We start from the raw sequence: 24,272 nt of genomic DNA, 5'->3' as shown, positions 1-24,272 counted from the left end.
TAACACTGTGGCAATGCACAGAGCATACTAGTCATGGGTTTGCACAGCTATAACAGCTTGTTTCGGATGGCGCTGATCACATAGGGACTGCTTTGCAGAAAGGACCTCTGCATATCCTATGCCTATAAGGCAAAAATTAAAGTTAGGCAATATAATATAGCGTTAATGCAATCTCACCTGACAACCAAGAGCTGCTCTTAGGAAAGTCAGTACATTTGCAGATACAGGAGCTGCCCCTGTAATCATTAATCTTACTTTTCCTCCAAGGTTTGCCTAAAAGAAAGAAACATCCACAACATTAGCTCTACTCTAACAGCAGCTTCAAAGAAAGGCTCATGGAGAAAATGGTTTGAATACACTTCCAAATAGAACTCAAGATGAAGCCTGGCTGATTTAAATATATCTCCCCACTTCCCAAGTATGTGTGTTTAGGAATCACAGACTGTAGCCACATAGCTCATAGTAATGAATTCCATTAATGACTATCCCTTGCAAATGTACTGAACATGAGAGGTCTTGTTGGATCAGGCCAATGGCCCATCCAGTCCAACACTCTGTGTCACACAGTGGCAAAAAAACCTCAAAAAACCCAAGTGCCATGAGGAGCTTTACAAGTGGGTCTAGAAGCCCTTCCACTTTGCCCACCCCCCACCCCCAAGCACCAACAATACAGAGCATCATTGCCCCAGACAGCTCCATTAAAATACTGCTGGCTATCATGCTAATTTCTTCTCCTAGAACTGCCCCAAGATGTAATAAGAGTTCTGTGCTCAGTGAAGAGCATAAACATGCACTTTAGGAAACCAATGCATAAATGGGCCTCCTTTGGAATCCCATGTCAGGAAGAGGAAGGAAAACCGTAGTGGAATCTAGCAGTTTAGCAAGGGCAAAGTGTAGAGAGCAGGCAGACATGCTCAGCCAGGAAGCTCACTGGATGACCTGGAGCCAATTGCCTCCTCTCAGCCTAACAGGTGTTGCATGGATAAAATGGATAAAAATTGCTCTGAGCTTCTTGCAAAAAGAGTGGGAGAAAACTGGCAGGAAAAGGTTTGGAGCCATCCATCTGAAAGGAGATGTTGCTTCCCTCATGCAAGAAGACCCCGAGAGATTGCCCATGGTATTACAGGGTTCTTTTGCTGCTACTATATGTATAAGCTTAACATTACAACTGGTCCTTCACTGCAGCCTGACAGGGTGCATCATATTTCCTTATTAAAATCATCCATTAAGAATATAATGGATATAGATCCAGTGCTTCAAGTTACAGTGGGCAGCAGATAAATTTTTAAGTTAAAAGAAGAACTCTTAAAAAACCGCAAAAGGACTAGTAAACAAGCTTCAACTGATAAGCCTAACTCCTGCAGCAGAGAAGTAATCCACCTATTAAAAAACATGCACTCTGAAATCATTCAGGACATAGTACTCTCTTTGAAATGCCTCTAATAATGAGGTGTGAAGACTAATACTGCTGTTATGTAAAGCCTTTGCATTTGAACTCTGAGTTAAGTTTCATCCTTGTGTTTCATATTTGGTACACAAAGATTCTTGCCGTAATCCCCAGGAGTAAAAGGACATTTTTGTCCAGCCTGTCTTCCAAGGAACTCAGGATGCATATGTGGTTTATCTTCCTTCACAACAACAACATTAGAATTCAGCAGTGTAAAACAGGCTCAATTGAGAGAGCATGCAACTCTCCCACTAGATCCTCCAGTAAATAAACAGCTATGTGGGAATTTGTCCCTGGATCTCTCCAATCCACCGCTAATCGCTGCACCCTGGTACTTGTATCAGCTAAAGTGTACAGTATAGTGAATACGTTTTGCAGTGGACTTAAAGGCTATTTCATGCATTACAGCTGTTATATGCAACTCAACAGCTGTTGCTCTTATGTACCAGCCAACAGCATATGTAGCGGCTTCCTTTACGGGCTGTCCCATCACACAAATGAAGCAGCCACTACAAGGAAGCATTTCAAGCTCCTTCTACATGATGGCCACATGAAAACTGCACTCCAAGTGGTTTTGGATTCATTCTGTTGTGCTTGGCCAGGCAACGGAGAGTCTGAGAGGCTTTGAGTCCTTTCAAACAAAAAGCATTTCTAAATATTTCGCTTACACAGTAAACTATAAAAAAATGTCCACATTGAGAAGCATCTCTGGAACTGCCTTCTTGGTACATCAAACTGAATTATGCTGTTACATTAAAGTCCCAGACCAGAGAAACACTGGCCTCACATGCATACTCTGACAGCCAAATACAAGTTGGATTAATGAAGTCAATACAAGTTGGATTAATAAGACCATAAAGGTGAATTACTATTTTAGACAGATGTGGGATTTGAATGTCCCCCCCCCCCTCCATGTCAATTATTTCCTGCTTCTGGAAAACCAGCCTTTCTCCTACTAGTTTTCCACATGCAATGAGGCAGGCTTTTTTACATGAATGTTAACATCTACAAATACAATTCCTGCCCTGCCAGTTGCAGCAAAATGGTTCAGAAGTGTGAGAGAAGCTGAACTAGGCATTTGGAAATATTTTTTTAAAGAAATACAGGGGTATACTTGGGATACAGCTGCTTCCGCTTCTTTCAGAGGCTCTATCACTTCCCAGGGCGAATGGAGGGGGCTGATGACTTCCCTGCTCTGGTACATTTGAAAATGCATTTTTGTAGTTACCTGTATTTTGCGGAAGATCACTTTATCCCACAGGCTATTATTTCTAATGATGCCACTTCTAAGTTCTGCTTCTTTCCTCTTGGAAGCGAAATCCAGTATCCACCGCTTAAGTGAAGTATTTGCTTGTCCAAAAATCTAAGGAAAGACAACCATGATTATTATATGCAGGAAAAGCAGCCTGAGATTTGTCACAAGCTTATCAACAAATCATCTGGGATGCAGCAAGTGACAATGGCCATGTCGAGTGAATGTTCATAACTGGACATGTTCTCTGAACTTGCATGAAGGTACAGAAGAAAGCACTGATGTCCTTCAGTCTTCTGTGGACTTACTTTGTCAAACATTCTGTTCAAAAGCCTTGGCACAACAGGAAACACTGTAGGCTGTAAAGTTTTAAGGTCATCCATAAGTAGCCTGATGTCTCCCTGGAAAAATCCTATCCGAGCTCCATGGCAGAGAATTACACACTGTAGAACAAGGTGACAGAAGATTAAGGGCAAGCAAACTTGATTTTTTTTCTCCATCTTGAGAAAAGTTCTATATACATGTGTTAAGCAGCATCACCCATCAAACCACAAGTTCCTCTGGATGGCAATTTCATACGCACTTGCCAGTATATAGTCTGTTAAATAAAGCAGTGCATTTGTGCTCTGATCCAATAAAAACATTCAACTTCAATAATTACTTCCTTCAACCCACCAGTATTACAAGTCCTAGTAAGTGCCTCTTCCACCATGTGCCTGAGGCTTTCAAGCAATGAAGTGGTAGAGAGCTTTTTTACTAGACCACAAAGTTCACAGGGAAACCAGTCAAATGAAACAGAAGTCGAATGGCATATTAAAGACTAACAATTCCCGCCCCCCACACACAGCTTTCATGCATCAGAGCTCATTTCAGATGCTTGTGCAAGTCACACATACTTTTACATCTGATATACACACACAATTGCTGTGTGGGTAAAAAGTGAGGAAGGGAGAACTACATAAGCCACCCTGTTTACCTGATCCTTGCTGGCTTGGTTAAGAGCCTGTGGCTTATACTGGACCCAGCATTCCTTTTGGATCAGCAAGTTAACACAGTTGCAAAGAATGCTCTTTTCCCAACTTAGTTGAACCTGGGAGATGGCCCTCTACTTTGATTCCACTGATCTGGCCACTTTTCCCCGTGCCACAATAACATTGAGATTAGACTAGTGTCATGCACTCTACATAGGCGTCCCCTCAAAAGTTAACTTGGGAGACTCCAGCTACTGCAGAATTCTGCAGCTTAGTTATTAGGAGACAGGCAGAGCACACCATATTACACCCATTCTGCAGTCACTCCAGCGGCTGCTCATCAGTTACAAGTTTCAATTCAAGGCAATGGCCATCTACAGACAAAGCCCTGCATGGCCTTGGAACCTCCTAGCCACAGGACTGCCTTCTCCTTTGTGCCACCATGACAACATTGCTTATCTGAGCAGGACCTTCTGCAGGGTCAGCAACTGCCCACACAAATGCATTCTCTGAAGTGGCCTCTTCCTTACAGAATGGCCTACCTGAGGAGGTCAGGAAAGCTTCCACTCTATGGGCATTCCACAAACTATATAAAACAGCATTGTTCACGAGGGTTTTTTTTTTAATAACGCTAACAAGGCTCTGTTACAATCCAGTGGTTCCAAAAGATGCTTCAGTAAAGGGAACTAGATCCAGGTCAGTAGCCACATTGGTCTGAAGCAACAAAATGAAGTCTGACTCCAGTGGCACCATTAAGAACAACATAGTTTAATTCTGAGAAATAAGCTTTTGTGTGCATGCACACATCTTCAGATAATAAAGATACTGGCTTGGTGAAGATATGTGCATATGAGCTCAGTCATCAAGTTTACAGACTTCTTAAGGCTTCATAGTCCCTAATCCTGACTGCTAAGCATTTCTTTTTCCTGTGCAGAGCTTTGCTTACCTTCCTACAAGCCAAGTCCAAAGCCAAGATTTGCTCTCTCCATATCAAAGCTTTCTCAGGCTTGTGGGCCAACGATATCATGGGGAGGGGGGAGAAGTGGCAAGGAACAGCTGGGTGAAGAGCACAGTGGAATATATACAGCCTACTATCTCTCATTAGCACGTTTAAACCAGGGAATATTCATCAAGAACACTTGAAACTTATTTTAATAGTGACACAGTGAAAGGGGTACTGACTGTTTTAACTTACCAGTGTTCCATGCACATAATTGGCTAACTCCTTATGAAAAGCTGTGACTCCAGTACCAAGTAGAAGCATAGAGAACCATGCAATACAGTTAACGAGACTGGTAGTTTTGCCCGGCCCTCTTCTCACCTTATTTTATTTGCTAAAAGGAGGGCCTCAGACATTCTAAAACACTCGGGTATACTGGGCAAGGCAACAAGTGGTCAGCCAGAACAGAGGGCAATGCTGTGAAGCCACACCTGGATTCATTCTCTTTCCTGTCAGGGCTATAACAGGAACAGGTTTGTTAACTGCAATAGGTGTGCTTTGTCTTATTAGCTATGGTGCTGAGACAAGGTAAGGGACCAGCAAGAGAGATCAGCACTGCAGATGTGAAATCTCTCCATTATTAACATTTGAAACCAAATGCACAGCAGGGATATCATGACAACAAAACAGAACATTCCTCTGCTGTTTTTGTGGTTTTAAAGGGTGAGGTGCAACAGCAGGGTAATCCTTTTACAGCTAGAATTACATAGGCACATTCTTCTTTCCCAGTTTTGTAACTGGCACATTGAAAGCAAACAAGCAGCAAATGGTATTTTCTTGTTACCACTGTCCTCACAGTGCTCTTCTATGATACTATGCTGTCAGGCTGATCATGGTCCTTCTTTCTGTATGTTTAGCAGGACATTTTGTTTTGTGAGCCTCAATCTTCTCCTGAGTAGTTTTAGGAAAAAGCATCCATATGAATGAGCAGAATGAATTACAGATTTTAGCTTGTGGCTGTCTACAGCAGAAGAGTGAGGCAGCTGAATGGATAGACTGATATCAAAAACTCCATGTCAGAGTTTACTTGCTTAGCTTACCATTTCCTTCCTAGTGTTTCTCAAAGGCAACTCATCAACTTAGACAAAAAGTGCCCCAGCTGAATTTGCCGTTAGGGCCCAATCTGACATTCCATAAAAGTAGAAGGAAACCCATCTTAATATGCAGTCTGTACTACAGGCCAAACTGACTCCTCTTAGCTTTGCAGAAACTGGTGTTTAATTTACAAGAACAACTCTCTTGAACCCAAATGACTTTCCACAATTAAAACATGTATTTTCTTAGAGCTGAATAATCAGCACTACTAGAGAAGCTTTTCCAGAAATGTCTATCAGATTAGGAAAGAAAGTGAGCCAGTTTCCAAAACATTAAACATATATTTCAGTCACCTTTGAACTACAGATGAGGGGCTTGCTTGCTGTGGGTAGGAAGGTGGACCAATATTGTTCCCCGCCCAAAACAAACTTACCTGGACTATTCTTTCAAACATATGGGCAAGAGGCAAAAAGGAAATGTGTGTGTCGCTGGGAGTCACTACATAGCCACTCTGCAAAGAGACAAGGTTTCTTAACAACAACATAGAAGACACAAATGCCTACCTCCACCACTCTCTCAAACATATGAGCCAGGGGCAAGAAGGAGATTAAGGTATCTTCTGGAGAAGGAAAAACTGCTTTCTGTGAGGGAAAGCACCAGCAAAGCAAGGAAGAAGAGAAACCCATTAGGTTAAGTATTAAAACAGAAGATCACTGTGATTTGTATAGGACAAGAACAGATTGCCATAGCTCTCAGTACTAAATAACTTTTAAAAATGAATTTGAGGTTGAGTTATCATTTTGGTTACACATTTGACCTTGAAACCAAGGAGATCTGTACGCACATTATTTCATTTGGTTAAGATGCTGTTAAGATTGTTTTTTTGGGGGGGGCAATTATTAATTTTCATGCCAATCAAAAAAACAAAAACACCTAAACCAAATAGAAAACAAAAACAGAAGTAGCAGTATATAGAATCAAAGCCATTGGATAGGCTGCAAATTATGTAGTGGGCATGAGCCCAAGTCTGCCCTGGCTTCAAAGCTACCAGCAAGACTGAACCACCTTACAATTAGTCAGGATGGTTTGGCCAGTTAGTCAAGCTGGTCATTCATATATCCCACAGTACTGGTATGTGATTAACATAGTACTGAAGTGCTATGGCCATAGCAACACCAAGTAGGCCACAAGGCTGAATTGAATGTTGCTGTTCAATCAGAAGTCAATACTTTAACCCTCTAGACTGAAGTAGCAGATCTGTACAACAGTATTAAGTGATTCAGCTATGCAACTGCCCCAGTGCCCCAGTGCAGTTGCATACAGAATGCCAGAGTTATGGTTACAATGCCATAGCATGACTGTGCTATAGCATCCCAGGAATCTATAACTCTAAGTGTAAATTTGATAAAATATCTATAATTAGTTTTAAGCTCAGATAATCACCACAAAAGCCTTTATTCTTTAGAATGAAGGATCTTGGGCTAAAAACCTGCCACTCACCCCCCCCCCATCTTCTTATTTTTAAAAAAATATGAGGTGGTTCCAATCTTCTCCATTGCAGACTGGCTTGAAAGCATCCAGCACAGCCTTTATAGCTGAACATGGTACCCATCCAAATCATGGACAGAGGAGGAGGAGAATAATTATTTAAACCAGTCAGTCCTGCCTTTGGATGGATAATGGTCCCATTTAGCATTTCAGATTACAGAGGGGTGAAGCTTACACAAAGCTATCCAAGCCCATTGGCCCTTAGTAAGATCCTTCATCATATTAAGCCTTCATCATATTAACAGATCTACCAACATCGACACTGAATTATGACCATAAGCAGAGGGCAAAGCAAGGCACACCACAGCAGAGATCCCTGCAGGCAAGGAATGGTTTAGCAGCCTTACAAATGCCCCGCAGAAAGCAGGCTACTATTTCAATGAATGCCATGTAATTGATCCTGCATTTAATTCAACTCTATTAGAAAAGGGTGCAAAAGTGACAAAATCCAGCTGGACATCTTGAATATCAATCAAATTAACATTTCGCTCCCCCGTTCTCCAGATCAGTCAGAACATTAAAATCATCCAGTCAAAGAGCAAAGAGTTGGATCCAGACAGCTTTTTCAGTCTCCCTCAATTCCGCTGTCCTGTATGGCTTTTGTCCATGCAGGTGCCACAAGCCCCCAAACACTGCCTTTTTGAGTAATCAAAAGGGACCCATATTCTTTTTCATTAACAGAAAAGCTGGTTGGCTCCAGCTCATAGCTTGCCAGAAGAGAAGTTGGTAGAGAAGTTGAAGTATGTAAGCGGCAAATCAGGTTGTCTCTGATTCAAATTTCATCTCATCCACGAACTCCATGTAACCTCAGGGAAGCCAGTCTTGGGGTCACCACATTCACAATGGCTATTAAGTCCTCAGAGGCAACATCAGGGGAAGGTGTTGGTCTTTATGCTCTGTGTAGAACAGGATATCAGACTAGATGGGATCATTGATCAGATCCAGCAGTGGCTCTTCTATACACTACAGGGTAATACTGGCCTCTATTATCTTGCATACTTTCAATAATCCTTCAAATACTGCACATTGAGGGATTTGAATGGAAGACAGCCACTCCTAAGAAGTTCAGCCACAACCCACATAATATTCCATTTGTCAGCTGCACTTCTGTTTCACTTTCTGACCAAAATAATCCTCCAGTGTGGGGAAGACTTAATCACCATTCTATCAAGCATTTAACATACACAGAAAGAACAATCCTTATAGCATTGCAGTCCAGAGTAATACAACTTAACGTGAATAAAGTTGCTGCAGACTTTCTGAAGCTGAGCACAGAGTGCTGTCTTTGAAATACTCTGCAGATGGAACCCAGAGTTCCATTTGACTGGCTCAAAGAGCCAACTTTCAAAAGTTCCATGCTACAAGAAGCATGAGGGAATCCTTTTCCAAGACATGTTCTCAAATCTTTTATTAGCAAAGTTTACCTCTGTAGCCTTCACAAATGCAGACATGTTGCTCACTATGTTTCGGTGAGTGATCATAGCTCCCTTGGGGTTCCCTAGAGGGAAAAAAGAGATGTTCAGACAGGCAACAGTTCAGGCAGAGACAGTGAGCATGCAAATGGAGTCTGGGAATTTCTAATAGTATATAATGATGGTATTTATAATGCTGTATCATCATATTTCTTAAAAAACATATGTAAGGGACATCTAGGAAACAGATACTCCAAGAGATGCAGAATTCTCCCTTCTCTACCACATGTCTCATATTTGCATTTTCCACAAGACACAACTGAAGTCTTGTCAGATCTTGTGGTCAAAGCAGTTTGGTAAAGGATCTGCTATTTCAGTCTCAACAGCATCTTTTCTACACAACACTGCAGTACAGAAATCTCTAAGTACATGTTACAGAGTCAGCCAAGAGCAGATGATCACACTGACGATTACTGTTTAAGGCCAGAAAGGAGTTTTTTTTTAAATAATAATAATAATAATAATAAGGACTGGTTGGGGAAAGTGATGTGTTTCTGGAAGAAACTCTCACGGAGAGAGATCTGTAGCGTGGGAACAGACTTATTTCAAGGCAAACTTACCTGTGGTTCCGCTGGTGAAACAGATTATGGCTAGATCTTCTGGTTTGGGAAGCTAAGAACAAGAGATCAGATTACTATTTTGCTTTTAGAAGGAAGTAATTCATGCAGAGTTTGCAAGACAAAACCATTTTAATGCATTACAAGTTTTCATTTTATTTTGGCAATCTGTTGAGTACTTACTACGGGTTTGTGTCTGTGGAATTTTCCCGATGCCTTAAAAAGGGGGAAAGAGAAGCCACATGAGAAACAAGTCAGTCAGAGCTAAAGGAAGACACCATCACTTTTGCCATGATTAGCAACTTGTTAAGTGCCTCCAGAGTGGCAGTGCTTTTGACTAACAAACTAATTACTTGGAAAAACTCTTCAACCACAGCACTTTATTCATGAAAACTCAATTTTACTGCCTTAAAAAACAGAACTTACAGTACAGTCAGTCCCAACCTCCTTTACAAACCTAATACCCCAATTTCAAGATCATGAAGCTAGGACAGGGCAGGAGATTAAGTCCACACATTATGATCTTTCCCCTCACTTGGCAAACGAAGGACTGTTAATATTTTTCCTGAGCAACAGCTTATATGAAGTCTGATCACAAGCAATGGATGTAATCTTCCTCACACATCCCAACCATAGTTTCTAAATAAATTACATAGAATTACAACATCAGGAAAATGGAAAGATGCCTTCATCAACTGAAGTAGAACCTTATGCTTCCAGTGGTGTTTAAAAACCTCCGCCCTACATTTTAGTTTGGCATGCTTAATGAGACATGGCAAAAGAGGGTCTGCAAAAGAGCCCCATGGTAAGCTGCAGTACTGCAGTCCAAGCTGTGCTCACAATCTGAGTTCAATCCCGGTGGAAGCTGGCTCAAGGTTAACTCATGGTTGGTAAAATGAGTACCCAGCTTGCTGGGGGTAAAGTCTAGATGACTGGGAAAAGCAATGGCAAACGATCCCGTAAAAAGTCTGCCATGAAAATGTCATGATGAGATGTCACCCCAGAGTCGGAAACAACTGGTGCTTGAACACATCTCTCCCTTTACCCTTTTTATCACAAAAATACATGACATTGCTTTAACGTAACATCTCAGCTGTAGCAATAGCCACTTTTGAACAAGAAGATGGAAACAGCCAAGCACCAGAACAAAGATTTTTCAAGAGTAAACCTTTGTCCTAGGACCTGGTAGAAAGCCAATCAGCTTTGTGATGAAGAAACAGTGACCTAAAAAGTCAACCGTGTTCCCAGAGGGAAAAAGTTCTAATGCTGAGCCAGCATTCACTGTCAATCTTTCATGCAGCTACTTCTCCAGCTGTCATGAACAGCTTTGGCTACTGCAGTTGTTAAAAGTGCTAGGGAACAAGACAGAAGCAAGACAACTTAAACTACCCTACTTATGTCTCATTGAGAACGTTCTCCTCTTTCATCCAGGGATAGATATGAGAACCTAACCATACTGGGGTAGGATCTAACCATCCTCCCAGTAGCCTTTCTCCAAAGGAAGAGCCAGTTAAGTTGGAGGAAGGATTCAAACTTGAGCCAGTAGAAAGGTGAGATATAAATATGTTAAATAACTGCTCAGAGGAGTGTTAGATTACGGCTGTGATCAGATGAGCAGTTTGATACGATGTCATTGTTCTCCCTACCGGATTTAACATGCGCATCCAGAAAGCGTCATCTCTTTCTCATTCCCCAGTCGTCACTCCCGCCCCCCACAGTTTGCTACTCAGCCTCAACTGAAAACACAGGCATCAGTGCTGGGTATTTTGAAGGCAAGTATTGTTTCATACCATGTGGTACAGGTGTTAAGATTTTGGGATGCCAACTCAGAAGTTTATGACAAAAAACTCAGTATCTTATATACACTGAAATACCACATTTCCATACCATGTGCCTTTGCTACCTTTTGCTCACAATAACAAACTTATTAATTAGAAGCATTCGTAAAGGTGGCAGAACTAAGGTATGCAAATGTGGAACTTCAATGCAGATTTATCTGAACTCTTTATCTCAAGGGAGTTATTTCAGAATTAATGCAACCTTTGAACCAACTGTACTAGTTGGTGTATCTTTAATCTTGACAAATGTTTAGAGTCCGCTAGGTATTGTGAAATGCCTATGGCAATTTGTTAACTGGTCAGGAGATTCAGTCTTTTGCACAATAAAGTCTAACCTTTAGCCTTCATTCTGTTGGTCAAAGATCAGCATTTTGTAACAGACTTGATTCTGCTTTTTTTTCTTACCTCAATGAAGGCATTCAAGCTATACAACCCAAACTGGAAGCAGTCGCAGAAGTGGCCTTGCTTACCTCAAAGTCTTTCATGCTAATGATATCCACTCCACACTTCTTTCCACGAGCCACAAGATCACTGTCAAAGGCATCCATAATCACAATGGTTTTGAGGACTGACATGTCACCCTTCTCTGTGCTATCCAGCAGAAGTTTTGCCTTTTCACCTTTGTCACAAAAAACTAGTGCTATGTCAGCTAATTTGAAAAGAAAGAAGGGAGGGAGAAAAACAATCAAACCTACGTAACCAGAAGCATCTTGTCATTTGGGTCTAATTATTACTGTGTCAAAGATTAGGAAGCCAAGTCTGGAACCTACCATTTTACTCCAAGAGGTTTGTTTCATGGAAGGGACCAAGCCCAAAGTATATTAAGATTCTAGCATAGAAGAAACAAATTCATGCCACTTCTCCCAATTTGTCTTAACCCAGGTAGACTACCTGAATTCCTGGGATCCTTTTCCTATAGTCAGCAAGTCCTCTGTCAGTATTCTGCTGCAAGAGCAGTTTGAGTCCTGTAAATATTCTTGCAGTTGCAAAGTTGGCCGTATTTACTGATGTTAATTTTGAACTAGAGGCTCTTCACTAAATAGAGTAATGAGAAGAATACAGATATTTCTTCTACTCAGTCATCCAGAACATACCTTTGTTTACAATATAGGTGATCGCTTCAGTCCCCAGTGTGTCGTAGAGGGGTACAGCCACCATGGAGTAAGTGTAACATCCTTGTTCAATGATAACCCACTGCAAGAGAAGCAGCATTAACATAGTGCTTATTTGCCAAGCATGAATGCTGCAGCCAACTTGTCTGAGATGTCTGACATTTAAGTATTAATTCAAATGTAGAAATTCCAGCCTCAAGCATAGATGCATATCTTTAATCAAAAGCGTTACCATTAGGGGAACTAAGTGAAGCTCCAATAGCTGCAAAGGGGAAAATCCCTGATGTTTTACACAGCAAATGAACAGTGGACTTAACTTTCAGCATTATAAAAACACCCACTGCTTTCAAACATGCATCCACAAAGACATCATTAAGTTTCTCAAATGTATATTCTATTCAAGTAAGATGAATATGCATGCTATGGAAACACTACAGAGAGGCACAGTATCCAGTGCTGCTTTTAAGAGGCTTGGAGATTGCTTAATATTTTAGCAGATAGTTTAAAAAAAATTCAGAAACCAGATGGGGCTTTGTGGCATTGATCTAACAATTGGGGGGGGGGGGATTCTATTTGTTTCTTTCCATATGCAGAAGACCTCTCGAAACAGAACACCGGCACAAATCAATCTTCTCAGAATTTTTATTCAAATCAAGTTTATTACAATCCGAAATCAGAATTCAGAATCAAAGTCATCAACAAACATTTAAATTGGTTCCACATCTTAAACACACTAAACATAAAATGCAATAATGGGTTAAAATATTAAGACTGGGTCATGCCCTTCTGTTTAATTAAACATGCCTGAGCACAAAGTCTGGCTACTTTAAGGGTCATTTTGTTACAACAATCACCAAGGAGAGAAATATAAACTGATTAGTTCTACCGGGGAAACTGGATAAAACTGGAGTATTTGAATTTTATTCAACACTTAATCATATAAGTCATGGGCATATCTGAAAGTGTACTAGGAATTGACAAGTATGTGCATTCATTTGTCAGTGTGTAAACCAAACAAATCTCTGGCCAGTGAACAGCTACACAATTGCTACGTGCAACTTGCACAGCTGGCTTGCACACACCCCTCTGCCAAATGCAAGCTCTAGCATTCCACTCAAGAAGTAGCGTTTCTACTTACACCAGGATCTGAGGCAAAACACACTGATAACCTAAGCTACATGAACCCGGGGTTTAAACTAATGAGCAATGCGGATGTGGCATCTAGTGTACAGTCAAAAGTTGTGCTCTTGATGGCCTGCACCACCACAACTCAATCCAAAGGCCACTGTCAAATCTTGGAATGGACACCCGATCATTTGCAAGAGCAAAAGGTATGCAACAAAGCATGACAGGCACTCTCCAGTCTTCTTGCCAGTGGAAATTGGTTGCTGCCAGTAGAATGCAGCACAGCTTCTTCCTGACTGGCGGCAGTGGTGGAAAGTGCCATGAAGTTGCAGCCAAGTGGTGGCCACGCTGTAGGGTTTTCAAGCCATGAGACATTCAGAGGTGGCTTGCCATTGCCTGACTCTGCATAGTGACCCTGGGCTTCCTCTCTATGTTCTCTCATTCAAGCACTAACCGGAGCCGAGCCTCCCTGCTTTGCTTCCGAGATATGATGAGACTGGGTTAGCCTGGGCAGTCCAGGTCAGGGCTCATACTGACTACAACAGCTTATTCCCTATCAGACAGTAGTGAGAAAATGGGAACAGACAGCACTGTCATCTACAAGAGACAATCCCAGTAGGAAGAGACTGGGGGATGAAGAAAGGATCAGTGGACACAGATTAAACTGCAATATGTAAAGGCAGCACTTTGGACAGAGCACTAGTAAGCAGCCAATGGCTTAGAGTGCTGTGTCAGAGATATTATTGCGAAAGAATAACCAGAATCTTCATCCATCAGAGTACAAAACGGTCACATGTTCCACCTCTGCCAAGATAACAAGACAAGTGGGAAGACTGCACTTTGCTGCTGCTATAAAACTACACAACAGCCAAATACATGCACAGGTGCAAAGCAAGCTATGGGCCAATTCATACAACATTTCAGATGGTTGTAAGGGCCATTTTATAGTCAGCAGCAGATCTCCATCAAATGAGCTATGCCTGATTGGCTCCTGTTACCAGGAAAGAGTCAGCCTTTAACAAGGCCACTTGCTGAGTTTTGCATATGTGAAAACAGGATCGGCAAGGAAGAATACTTCCATTAAAAATTGTTCTTTGTGCAGATGGACCCATTAAGAACCACTTAGGTTCAGTATTCTAAATGGGGATGGTGGAGAGTGCCGTCAAGTCACAGCTGACTTTATGGCGACCCCTCATAAGGTTTTCAAACCATGTCCAGGGGTGGTTTGCCCATTGCCTGCCTCTGAGCAGCAACCCAAATACTGACCAGGGCTGATTCTGCTTCGCTTCTGAGGTCTGACAAAATCTGGCTAGCCTGGATTATCCAGGTCAGGGCAATATTTTAAGTAGATGTAGCATATTAGGATATTTTGCACCAAGAGAAAAGAAGGAGAGTGGAAGCAATCTGCCGTATCTTGACTCCTGGGACTTAATTCCTCGATTGTTAGCATGGATAGAATTATGGGTGGGACTAGACACGACGGAAGGAGCTGCTGCCGAAACTGCTTTGACTTCCCCTGGATATATAAGTAACCAAAGTTTCCAATGCTATATGTAGGGCATGGTACTACCACTAGTAGGCAGAGGGAATCTTGGCATCATACTGCCACTGGAAACTGCATTACCACCTTAGGCATGTCTAACGCTATCTCCTGTACTGTAGTCCAATGGGAAGGCTATCCACACAGATCTTCACAACAAACACATTTTAGAACTCATTTTATTGTTTGTATGGCTATGTAGGAGGGAAAAAGCCATGAGACCTCTTGCCCAGATTGCCCGAAGGTATGGGCTGGGGTGTCACCAGTATGCTGATGACACCCAGCTCTATCTACTTATGGACGGCCGACCGGTCTGCGCCCCAGAAAACCTGGACCAGGCACTACAGGCCGTGGCTGAGTGGCTCAGACTGAGTGGACTGACATTGAATCCTGCGAAGACAGAGGTCCTTTGTTTGGGCCGTCGGGGACCGGGAGGGGAAATCCCTCTGCCAGCTTTTGACGGTGTACCGCTGAGGCCAGCGGACAGGGTCAGGAGCCTGGGGGTGCTATTGGAGCCGTCCCTAAAGATGGAGGCTCAGATAGCGGCCACTGCCAAGTCCGCGTTTTTTCATCTTAGACGGGCAAGGCAGTTGGCCCCCTTCCTGGCCCCCGACGACCTAGCAACAGTGATCCATGCCACGGTCACCTCGAGGTTGGATTACTGCAATGCCCTCTACATGGGGCTGCCCCTGTGCCGGACCCGGAAATTGCAGCTAGTGCAGAATGCCGCGGCCCGGCTGTTACTGGGCCTCCCAAGGTGGGGGCACATCCGGCCGGGCCTTCGGGCTCTGCACTGGCTTCCAATAATATACCGAGTCCGGTACAAGGTGCTGGTCATCACCTTTAAAGCCCTATATGGCCTGGGACCTGCCTACCTGAGGGACCGTCTCTCCCCACACGTTCCCCAGAGAGCACTGAGGTCTGGCACTCAAAATCTGCTCATCATCCCCGGGCCCAAGGAAGTGCGTCTCAAGGCAACTAGAGACAGGGCCTTTTCCACAATGGCCCCTATGTGGTGGAACCAGCTACCGGAAGAGGCGAGGGCCCTGCGGGACCTTGCTCAGTTCCGCAGGGCCTGTAAGACAGCCCTCTTCCGGTTAGCCTATGCCTGATGAGATAATGTAGCTACCAGATTTTTGTGTTTATACTGTATAGTTTAATGTTTAATTTTAAGGCTTTTAGGTTTTAATTGTCTGATTTTAGAGGTAATAACTTGCTCTGATTTTACTGTTTTATTGTTTTATTGTTGTTGTAAGCCGCCCTGAGCCACTTATGGGAAGGGCGGGATAGAAGTCACCAAATAAATAAATAAAATAAATAAAAACACATCCAAATAGCCCTTTGCTAATAGGAATTATTTGCTGTGTGCGTTAAATACTAAACACAGGCATCTGGATGCTAAGGTGCTCTAAATCCAAGACTAGGTCTAGTGTAGAGTGGGAAATAGGACTGAATTAAGGTTAGAGACTAGGTTGCAAGCACAGTGGTCGCATTTTGATATCTATGCCAGACTTTCTGACCTCCTGGTTCTCTCTAATTTATACCACTGCATTACTGGGCCAATCAATACCTCCTTTGAAAAGCAGAAGTCTACCGATCTAAGCAGCAGCATTCAAGGAAAATGCCAGTAAGGTTGTCCCTGAACAAATATCATTAGAGGAGACTTTCTGTATCATAGCCTCAAGCCTTAGCTTTATTAGCTTCTACAGTACAACCCTATGCAAGTTTCATCTAATCTAAAACCCACTGACACCCACTCTTAGAGGCTCATCTCATCTTCAGCTCACATTTAGTTAAAAGGAAGTATGCATTAGAAGAAACTGCCTCTTCAGGAGTAACCTGCCTTTAAGGCCATGTACCAGTTGCTGACATTGTTAACCTGACAAAAAGCATAAACACTTTTATAAGAAACAGCTTTCAGCAAATTTTTCCAGCCTGTGTATATATAGGCCTTTTCTTAAGAGTGCAGACTACTGTACAAGACCCAGAAACCAAGTGCACATTGAAAGGTCTCTGGTTCAATCTTTGGCCTTCTAACAGGGCCCAAGTGAGGAAATTGGGTCAGGGGACTTGCTGACAGCTACACCAGATAGTTTGGGGCTAGTGGTATCAGCTTTTAACAGTTCCAGTGCTAGATTTCATACGTTAACTAGTTCGGATAAAGGCTTTATAAGAGCCTTCATTTCCAAACAGGAAGAGCTAGCTTTGCAGGTTATACAGATAACGTACTACACGTAAGTCAAGTGTGAAGCAGGTACACAGTCTAACCAAAGATTAAGACAGTTTAGGGTGAAGAGGTGATAACTAAACAAATGGCCTTTGATAAACAGTAGATTCCCTCATCAGAGCTCAAGACTGGCACATAGCTTTCATTTTGCAGAAAGCTAATAATGCTGAACACAAGACAGAGCAACTGGATTTCCACATGCATTTGCCAAGACGTTTGATGGAGCTGTTATACATATTTCTTATTCCCCAGGAATCAGCATTCCAGAATAGGAGAGTACCCAGCACTTTGGCCATTCCCAATCACAAAGAATTACCATAAATACCCTCACAACCTCAACTCAGACTGGGGTTCTGCTATAGCCAGCACTACACAGTGAGCAAGTAATTCCAAGTAAAGTTCTTAAAGAATTCAAGGCAAAAGATACACACCCCCCCCCAAGAATTCCGGAGCTACTGCAACCTAGGGAAGCAAAAATCTGCTATAACCAAAACCCAACCAGCAAGCCATGCCAAGTGAAAAACTTCACAGAATATGCATATTTATATTACTTATCAGCCCTATCCCATAAAAGCTCCTTGTTCTCAGTTACCTCAGGCCGGTTCTGTGAAAAGATTCCTATGAACTGATCAGGAGATGGTCTGAAGCCTCTGTTGAGAAGTGCTGAGCCAACACATTCTGCTCTCTCTACAACCTGAGGCAAAAACCAAAACACCATGATATAATACTGTATCTTTCTTATATATCTCTGTGCAGGCATTTCTGGTTTCTAGGTTCTCATTTCATTAGGCTCTTCTTCAACCATTTCAAGCATTCAAGACAAAGACAGAGCTTAAATTACGCTGTATTGTTATACCTGAATGGGATGAAATCCTTTTTAAAGGCACAACTTGTCTACATGAGAATCATGTTTGATGCATCGACTGTTGAAACAACAGTTAAGGCATTCCTTTGAGAACATGTGTTCTAACGCCACACCCAGCAGATGTATGAGTTTCACTCAATGGAATAGGTACTACTGAGTATCAGTGCAGATGCTGGGACACTTAAGCAGCCCAAAAATACAGCTTGTTTGAAGAAACTTGAATTTAAACAAAATTTTAATGAGGCTTACACAAGTCATTTCTGAGTTAGGAATGTATTTTTACAACTTCAGTTTGTTAAAGCAGAAACTAATTTCTTCCTGTCTGGTACCCAGAAAATCAGTATAGCTTTTCTATAATCACGTCAACTGTATGAGAACTAAGCAAAGCTGCACAAGCATCCTGACCAGTTTTAATGCTTGGACAGTACATAGCTTTTTAAAATAGCCACTTGAACTGGACATGGGTAAAGGAAATCACAGTTATGCTGCTCATCTAACAAACAATGCATTTATTGTGAGACATTATCAAGTGGCCCTTCCCGCTAGTTTATATATAAGAAGCCCAATGGAGCAAGCTCGGACAGGCTATTCTTTTTACAATGCATCCTGAAGGTGCCAACTGGAGCCTCAACTATTAGCTAAGCTGTGCAGTACTAGGATTCTGAATGCAAAGGATGCTCAACAGTAAGCCAATACCAACTTTAAGTCCCAAGCATGAACATCTAACAGCTGTGTGCCATAACAACTGCACTCGATATTGCTTTCCTTCCCTACTAACATTGCTTAAAGAACAGCAGCTTATAGTCATTAGAAAAAACAAGCATATATAACTAGATGAACAAAATTTTGTAGCCACTTACCTCTTTGTATGAGATCCATTCATACGGCTGATTTGGTTTTCTTACACCCAAACAGGGACCATTGTCTAAATGTAAAGGTTAAATAATTTTAGGGGGGTGAATAAGGAAGAAATTCTACCTCATCATTGAGTGGTTCAGGTTCAAAGACTTGATATTTCAGCTTCAGGTGTGAAAAGCAAGGCTATATTCCTTCCCATTCTTCTCTGTTCCCAAGGATCTCAAAGAACTACTCCCAAGTATCAAAGGAAATACAGAGGGAAGACAAGAACAGATCCAATTCCATGCTCCTCCTATTCGTCCATAGGTCCACCCTTCCCCTATTAAAAGCTTAACTGATTGGTATTTGAAGTAGCAAGCACATGCTCTTCTATATAAGGGAGGGGGATTGTTTAATAAAGCAATTCTATCTTCTCCTGGCTCATGAAGCCAATAGGCTATTATCCTGTTCCAAGTAAGAGACCTGATTTGCCTCACTTTGTCCCCTCCCCACCCCCCGCCCCAGTAACAGTACTCACTTGACACATGTAATCCCCTTTGGAAAATATCATAGGCTGTTTTCACATCATCATAGTAGCATTCCATTGGCTCGTCACTATCAAGTAATGAAGATCTCCGGGCATGTTCACTGTCCTGTCAAAAAAGAGTTACATGTTTACCCCTTGCTAGAGAGAATTTCTGTACCATTCCTTTTGATGTCAGGCAGCTTACGGTAGCTAGGTGATTAGGATGGTGTAACAGTTTACCAAATAAGGACTAGTGCCTGATGAAAGAAGCATCTTGATAGAAACTGGACATCAGTACATGGTCAACACCTTCTGTCCTCTTTCTAGCAACACTGCACTATGAATGAAATATCTACATGATCAAGTTCAATAACAGAAAAAGCTACATTTGCACAAACAAACAAAAAAAGTTTCTCTGAAATGCACTGAGTCATTCCTCAATGTAATGTATATTAATACTCTATAATGGCAATGTTACTCTGGCTATTGCTTTAAACTAAGATTAATTGATGGTTTATCAATCGAGGCAAACTGTTAGTTTTCCAGCTACCGCTAAACCCAGAATGGAAAGCTGACAACTTCATGTTTTGGTCACAATAATTAAATAAATGTTTATAAAGTGTTCAGCCTTACAGCTGAATGGTTTGATACAGCCATAACTAAAGCATTCCTACAGCACATTCATGTCACTGTATGTGTATGTTAAGTGCTGTCAAGTCCTTTCTGCCTCAGGGCAACCCTATGAATTAATGAGTTCCAGAATGTCCTGTCGCTAACAGCCTTGCTCAGATCTTGCAAACTGAGGGCCATGACTTCCTTTGCTGAGTCTCTCCATCTCATGTTGAGTCTGCATATCATAAAACCATAATTATAGCTTCCCCCCTTCAGAGCTTGCATTGCTACTAGCCAAGCTGAACATTTAAACATGTGCCTCTCCTCCTTGTGGATGCTCAAAGTGGTCCTCTCTCATACCAAAAGGGAAAGGTCACAGGCTTATACTTGCCATGTTTGCACAGTGTGTTTTAAAAAGGGCTAAACCAGGGGTGTAAAACATGTGGCCCGGGGGCCAAACCAGGCCCCCAGAGGGTTCCTATCGGGCCCACGAGCAAGTCTGCTTCCTTCAGTTTTCAGAGACTGTTAAATAAAATATTGCAAGAGTGCTAATCTTTTAAGCATGTTTTGTCTTTTAAGCATGTTTTGTTTAATATTTAATTGTATTTGTCTGTGTCCTTTTATAAAGTTTGTGTCTCTGCTACCTGGCATTAAATTTTATGACACACAAGGCCCGGCCCAACAACGTTTCATTTATGTCAGTTCTGGCCCTCATAACAAATGAGTTTGACACCCCTTGGATAAACATACGCTGCCACCATTTCCAGAAAAGCCAATGAGTCAGAAACTCCCTTTGGGTGTATTTATGAACTGTTCATTCACTAAAGGCATTATTTTGGTGTTAAATATTAAACTAAGTACAAGAACTGGTTCAACTACTACTAGATACATTCTAGTTGTCTAAAGCTTTCTTAAAGGTGCATTACAAACATAGACACCAACAATCACCAGACAATATTGTATAAACTGAAATTTCCAAGCAATGAAGGCATAGCACAAAGCAAGTACTTACTGGGGGACAATACGGTAAAAGAAAACACTGTTGGTACAACCAGCCATTCCATATTCCCCACTTTATTTGCACCCCCCCTCTCAAGGGTTCTGAGCTTTCAACAAATCACCCAGTCAAAAATGCCTTTGAAGTTGTATCAGATAGGAATGGTGTAATCTATCAGCCAAGTAAGAACAAAGAACTTCCTGAGTTCTACTCTACCTTTTCATCAAGTACAAGATTTATATGTTAACCAGCAGCAAACTTTGGTTTTATCAGTGAACATATAATCTTGAGAGACAGCCAAGATCAGCAACTCTCTACTATATCCTGATTCACAGGTGCAGGAGAATAAAGTGGTACAACCCTTTACATTAAAGGGTCCATGGAAACCAAAGTTAAGCATAACATGGCAAGTGGTTCTGCCCCCTCTGATAGCTCTGCTTGTTTTCTATTTGCAGGGAGTTTTTAAACAAGAGAACTTTCCAAAAACACAATCTTCCAGCCTTCCACCTGCAGTCCAGTGAGGATGTCCATCCTGCCATTTCATCCCCCCCTGCATATGCAAGCTGTCTGCTAGGTTCACATTTCTGGTTTTTTTGTGGGCAGTCCATCTTGTCCCCATGCTGTTTAACATCTGCATGAAATTGCTGGGAGAGACCATCCAGGGATCTGGAGTGAGGTATCACTAATATGCAGATGACACCCAGCTCCACTTGTCCTTCACAGCTGAGTCAGGTGGGTCATGGAAGTTCTGAACAGGTGCATGTAGTTGGTGATGAGAGCTAATAAATTGAAGCTAGAGGAACTCTATCAAGCAAGAACCTGGCCCTGTGCGACTTGATGCAGTTCTGCAGGGCCTGTAAGATGGAGGTGTTTCACCAGGCCTAAGGCTGACTACGGCAACAATTTTCCAGCTAGGCTGATCACCATCTGCCTTTCCTTCCCCCCCCCCCCCACCCCCTCTTGTACTGCCAAGAAAGGAGGTATTGCTTGTGCTCTCTCTAGCTTGTTGACTGTTGATTATTGATTACTATAAATTTTATAGCTGTTTTAAAATTTTGTCATAGGTCTTCAACCTAATTTATTTATTGAGCCCTGCTGTGCGGGGAAGAGCAGGCTATAAATCAAGTATAAATAAAATACCTCACAAGCCATTTTCTCAGTGTTCCTGCCCACACTGTTTTCAGGCACCAGGCTAAAAGTTCCCATTCACCCAGGTTTTTAATTAATGGTTCTTTTAACACCATTTTACCGTGCTTTTAGTCTGAAACCTTTTAAGCTAATCAGTGGTAGGACTACCATAGAGTTTTTACACAAATGCTAGAGTGTCCTCCGCACAATGTGCCTGGTGTGATGACAGCACTTCCAGATGACGTCACCACACCAGATATGTTGAGCACCAACAGAGCTCTTTGGGGGTGGGGATCCCCCCACCAGCCAGGTCCATGCCAGTGGGTTGAGGGCCTCCAAACAAGGGGAAACTCTGCCCCCAGTGGAAGGCTGCGAACCCTACTCAGTGGCCTATGCTTTTATGCTGCAGTTTGGTCAGTAACACTGGATTTCAAGTGCAAGAGCCCAGTAGCACCTTAAATACTAACAAAATTTGTGGCAAAATATGCACTTTCATGAGTCACTGCTCACTTCTTCAGATACAGCTATAATGTGAGTCCATCTGTCCATATATCTCTGAGAGTGGAGGGATTTCAGAAGACAATAACTGGCAAAGGACAGATGTGATTCGATTAGGTGTGATATGCAGAGGGGTAGTAGGCATGTAGAAATCAGTATTGGGAATGAGACAGGAAACTGAGGCCTCAACTCATTCCAGCAGGATGCATTGTCTTGAACTTTATTATCAGCTGCAATCCAGCAGTCTTTCTTTTTAATTTCCCTTTGACATTCCTTTGTAAGAGATCTGTTACTCTTAGGTAAGCAACTGAATGTCCTGGAAGGTTAAAGTGCTGCCCCACTGCTTTTTGAATGTTGTAGTTTCTAATGCCAGACTTATATCCATGTATTCTTTGGCATAGGGATTGACCTGTTTGTCCAGTGCAGAGGGCAGAAAGGCACTGCTGACACATGGTGATGGCATAAACTGTATTTTAATTAATAGTTTTAATGTTTTATTGTTATGATGTTTTATTTTCTATGCCACTTCAATCAGGTATCCTGGAGAGGCAGCATAAAAATTTGCTAAATAGAGTGAACATTCCGGTCAGCTTGACTTCATAAAAACTGAATATAACCACTCCAATAATTAAATAAATTCTTATTGAGGGCAAGGTTATTCAGCTCCTTAAAGATGCAGTCTCTTTTACTGAGACCCACTTCACACTAGTTGGGCTCACTGGCTGGAGTTTTAATCACATAGACTGATTCTAATAGGGCATAATGAAGAACTGATCTGTGGATATCTGGAGGACTGGGTAGGTAGAGGCATCAAATTTTCATCATGACATCTGGTACCTCTTCTCAAAACACCCCCAAGTTTCAAAAAGAAACTTTTGGCCCAAGGGGTCCAGGTCTATGGGGTCCCAAAAAAGGCGCCCCCATCTTCCATTATTTTCAATGAAGGAAAGGCATTTAAAAGGAGCTTGGCCCTTTTAAATGTGATTGACAGAACTCCCTCTGGAGTTCAATCATGCTTATCACACCCTTGCTCCTGGCTCCATCCCTAAAGTCTCCTGGCTCCACCCCCAAAGTCTCCAGATATTTCTTGAGTCGGACCTGGCAACCCTATTTTTGGTTCCCAGTCAGTCAGGTGGTGGGTGGCATTATTTGCTCCACTGGCAACTGCCAGCAACAGGACAAACTAGAACTCCTCAGAATTGTTTTGATTAGAAAAGGGGATGTGGGGAGAGAAGACAATCCCTTTCTCCCTACGTACTACAGTCCAGACCTGGATTGTGGGCCCCACAACCTTAAGAACCAAGTTTTTACTAGAAGTCCCCCATGGAGCCCAAGTGTATAGTTAGGCCCTGAAGCATTTCAGATTTTGTCAGTAAACTGACAAAAGGTAGATTAGTAATATCCTCACACTGCAAACAGGAGCCAAGAACAGAAAGTGGCTCGCCCACAGGCTGCCAGAAAATCCATGGCACAAACTGGGATTTGAATGGGGATTTCCCAGCTCCTATTCTTGGCTGCTATTCCAGCTCTTTATAAATGAAATGGGGCAGATTACTGGAATATTATGATGTATTGTGACTAAATTCAGTAGCTACAGAACAGGGAAAAAATTGTTACAGCAACTGTGCTGCTGTCAGGCTATGTTAGTGGTACATGAAAATTACCGATGAAGGCATGTTTCTCTG

The 24,272-nt window shown here is 42.2% G+C and overlaps 1 protein-coding gene across 2 annotated transcripts in view; it reads right to left on the bottom strand.

Annotated features, from left to right (window-relative positions):
• The window catches only part of ACSL1 (acyl-CoA synthetase long chain family member 1), a 47,276-nt gene that overhangs the window by 6,562 nt on the left and 16,442 nt on the right, over positions 1 to 24,272 (bottom strand). Inside the window, exons 3-14 of one of the 2 annotated variants that reach the window (XM_060246457.1) lie at positions 19,365 to 19,479; positions 18,850 to 18,914; positions 17,717 to 17,818; positions 12,215 to 12,314; positions 11,591 to 11,769; positions 9,466 to 9,498; positions 9,286 to 9,337; positions 8,678 to 8,751; positions 6,269 to 6,346; positions 3,008 to 3,142; positions 2,676 to 2,810; positions 178 to 273 (exon numbers count right to left, since the gene is read on the bottom strand). In XM_060246457.1, coding sequence (XP_060102440.1) covers positions 178 to 273; positions 2,676 to 2,810; positions 3,008 to 3,142; positions 6,269 to 6,346; positions 8,678 to 8,751; positions 9,286 to 9,337; positions 9,466 to 9,498; positions 11,591 to 11,769; positions 12,215 to 12,314; positions 17,717 to 17,818; positions 18,850 to 18,914; positions 19,365 to 19,479 — 1,164 coding nt within the window. Of the gene's footprint in view, positions 1 to 177; positions 274 to 2,675; positions 2,811 to 3,007; positions 3,143 to 6,138; positions 6,217 to 6,268; positions 6,347 to 8,677; positions 8,752 to 9,285; positions 9,338 to 9,465; positions 9,499 to 11,590; positions 11,770 to 12,214; positions 12,315 to 17,716; positions 17,819 to 18,849; positions 18,915 to 19,364; positions 19,480 to 24,272 lie in introns of both variants that reach the window. The other variant, XM_060246456.1, reaches the window with a different exon arrangement.

This window comes from Heteronotia binoei, chromosome 9 (genome assembly GCF_032191835.1).
Source record: "Heteronotia binoei isolate CCM8104 ecotype False Entrance Well chromosome 9, APGP_CSIRO_Hbin_v1, whole genome shotgun sequence".
NCBI lineage: Eukaryota > Metazoa > Chordata > Lepidosauria > Squamata > Gekkonidae > Heteronotia > Heteronotia binoei.
The sequence above is the reverse complement of the archived record's forward strand: the minus strand, read 5'-3'. Positions and strand labels throughout refer to the sequence as shown.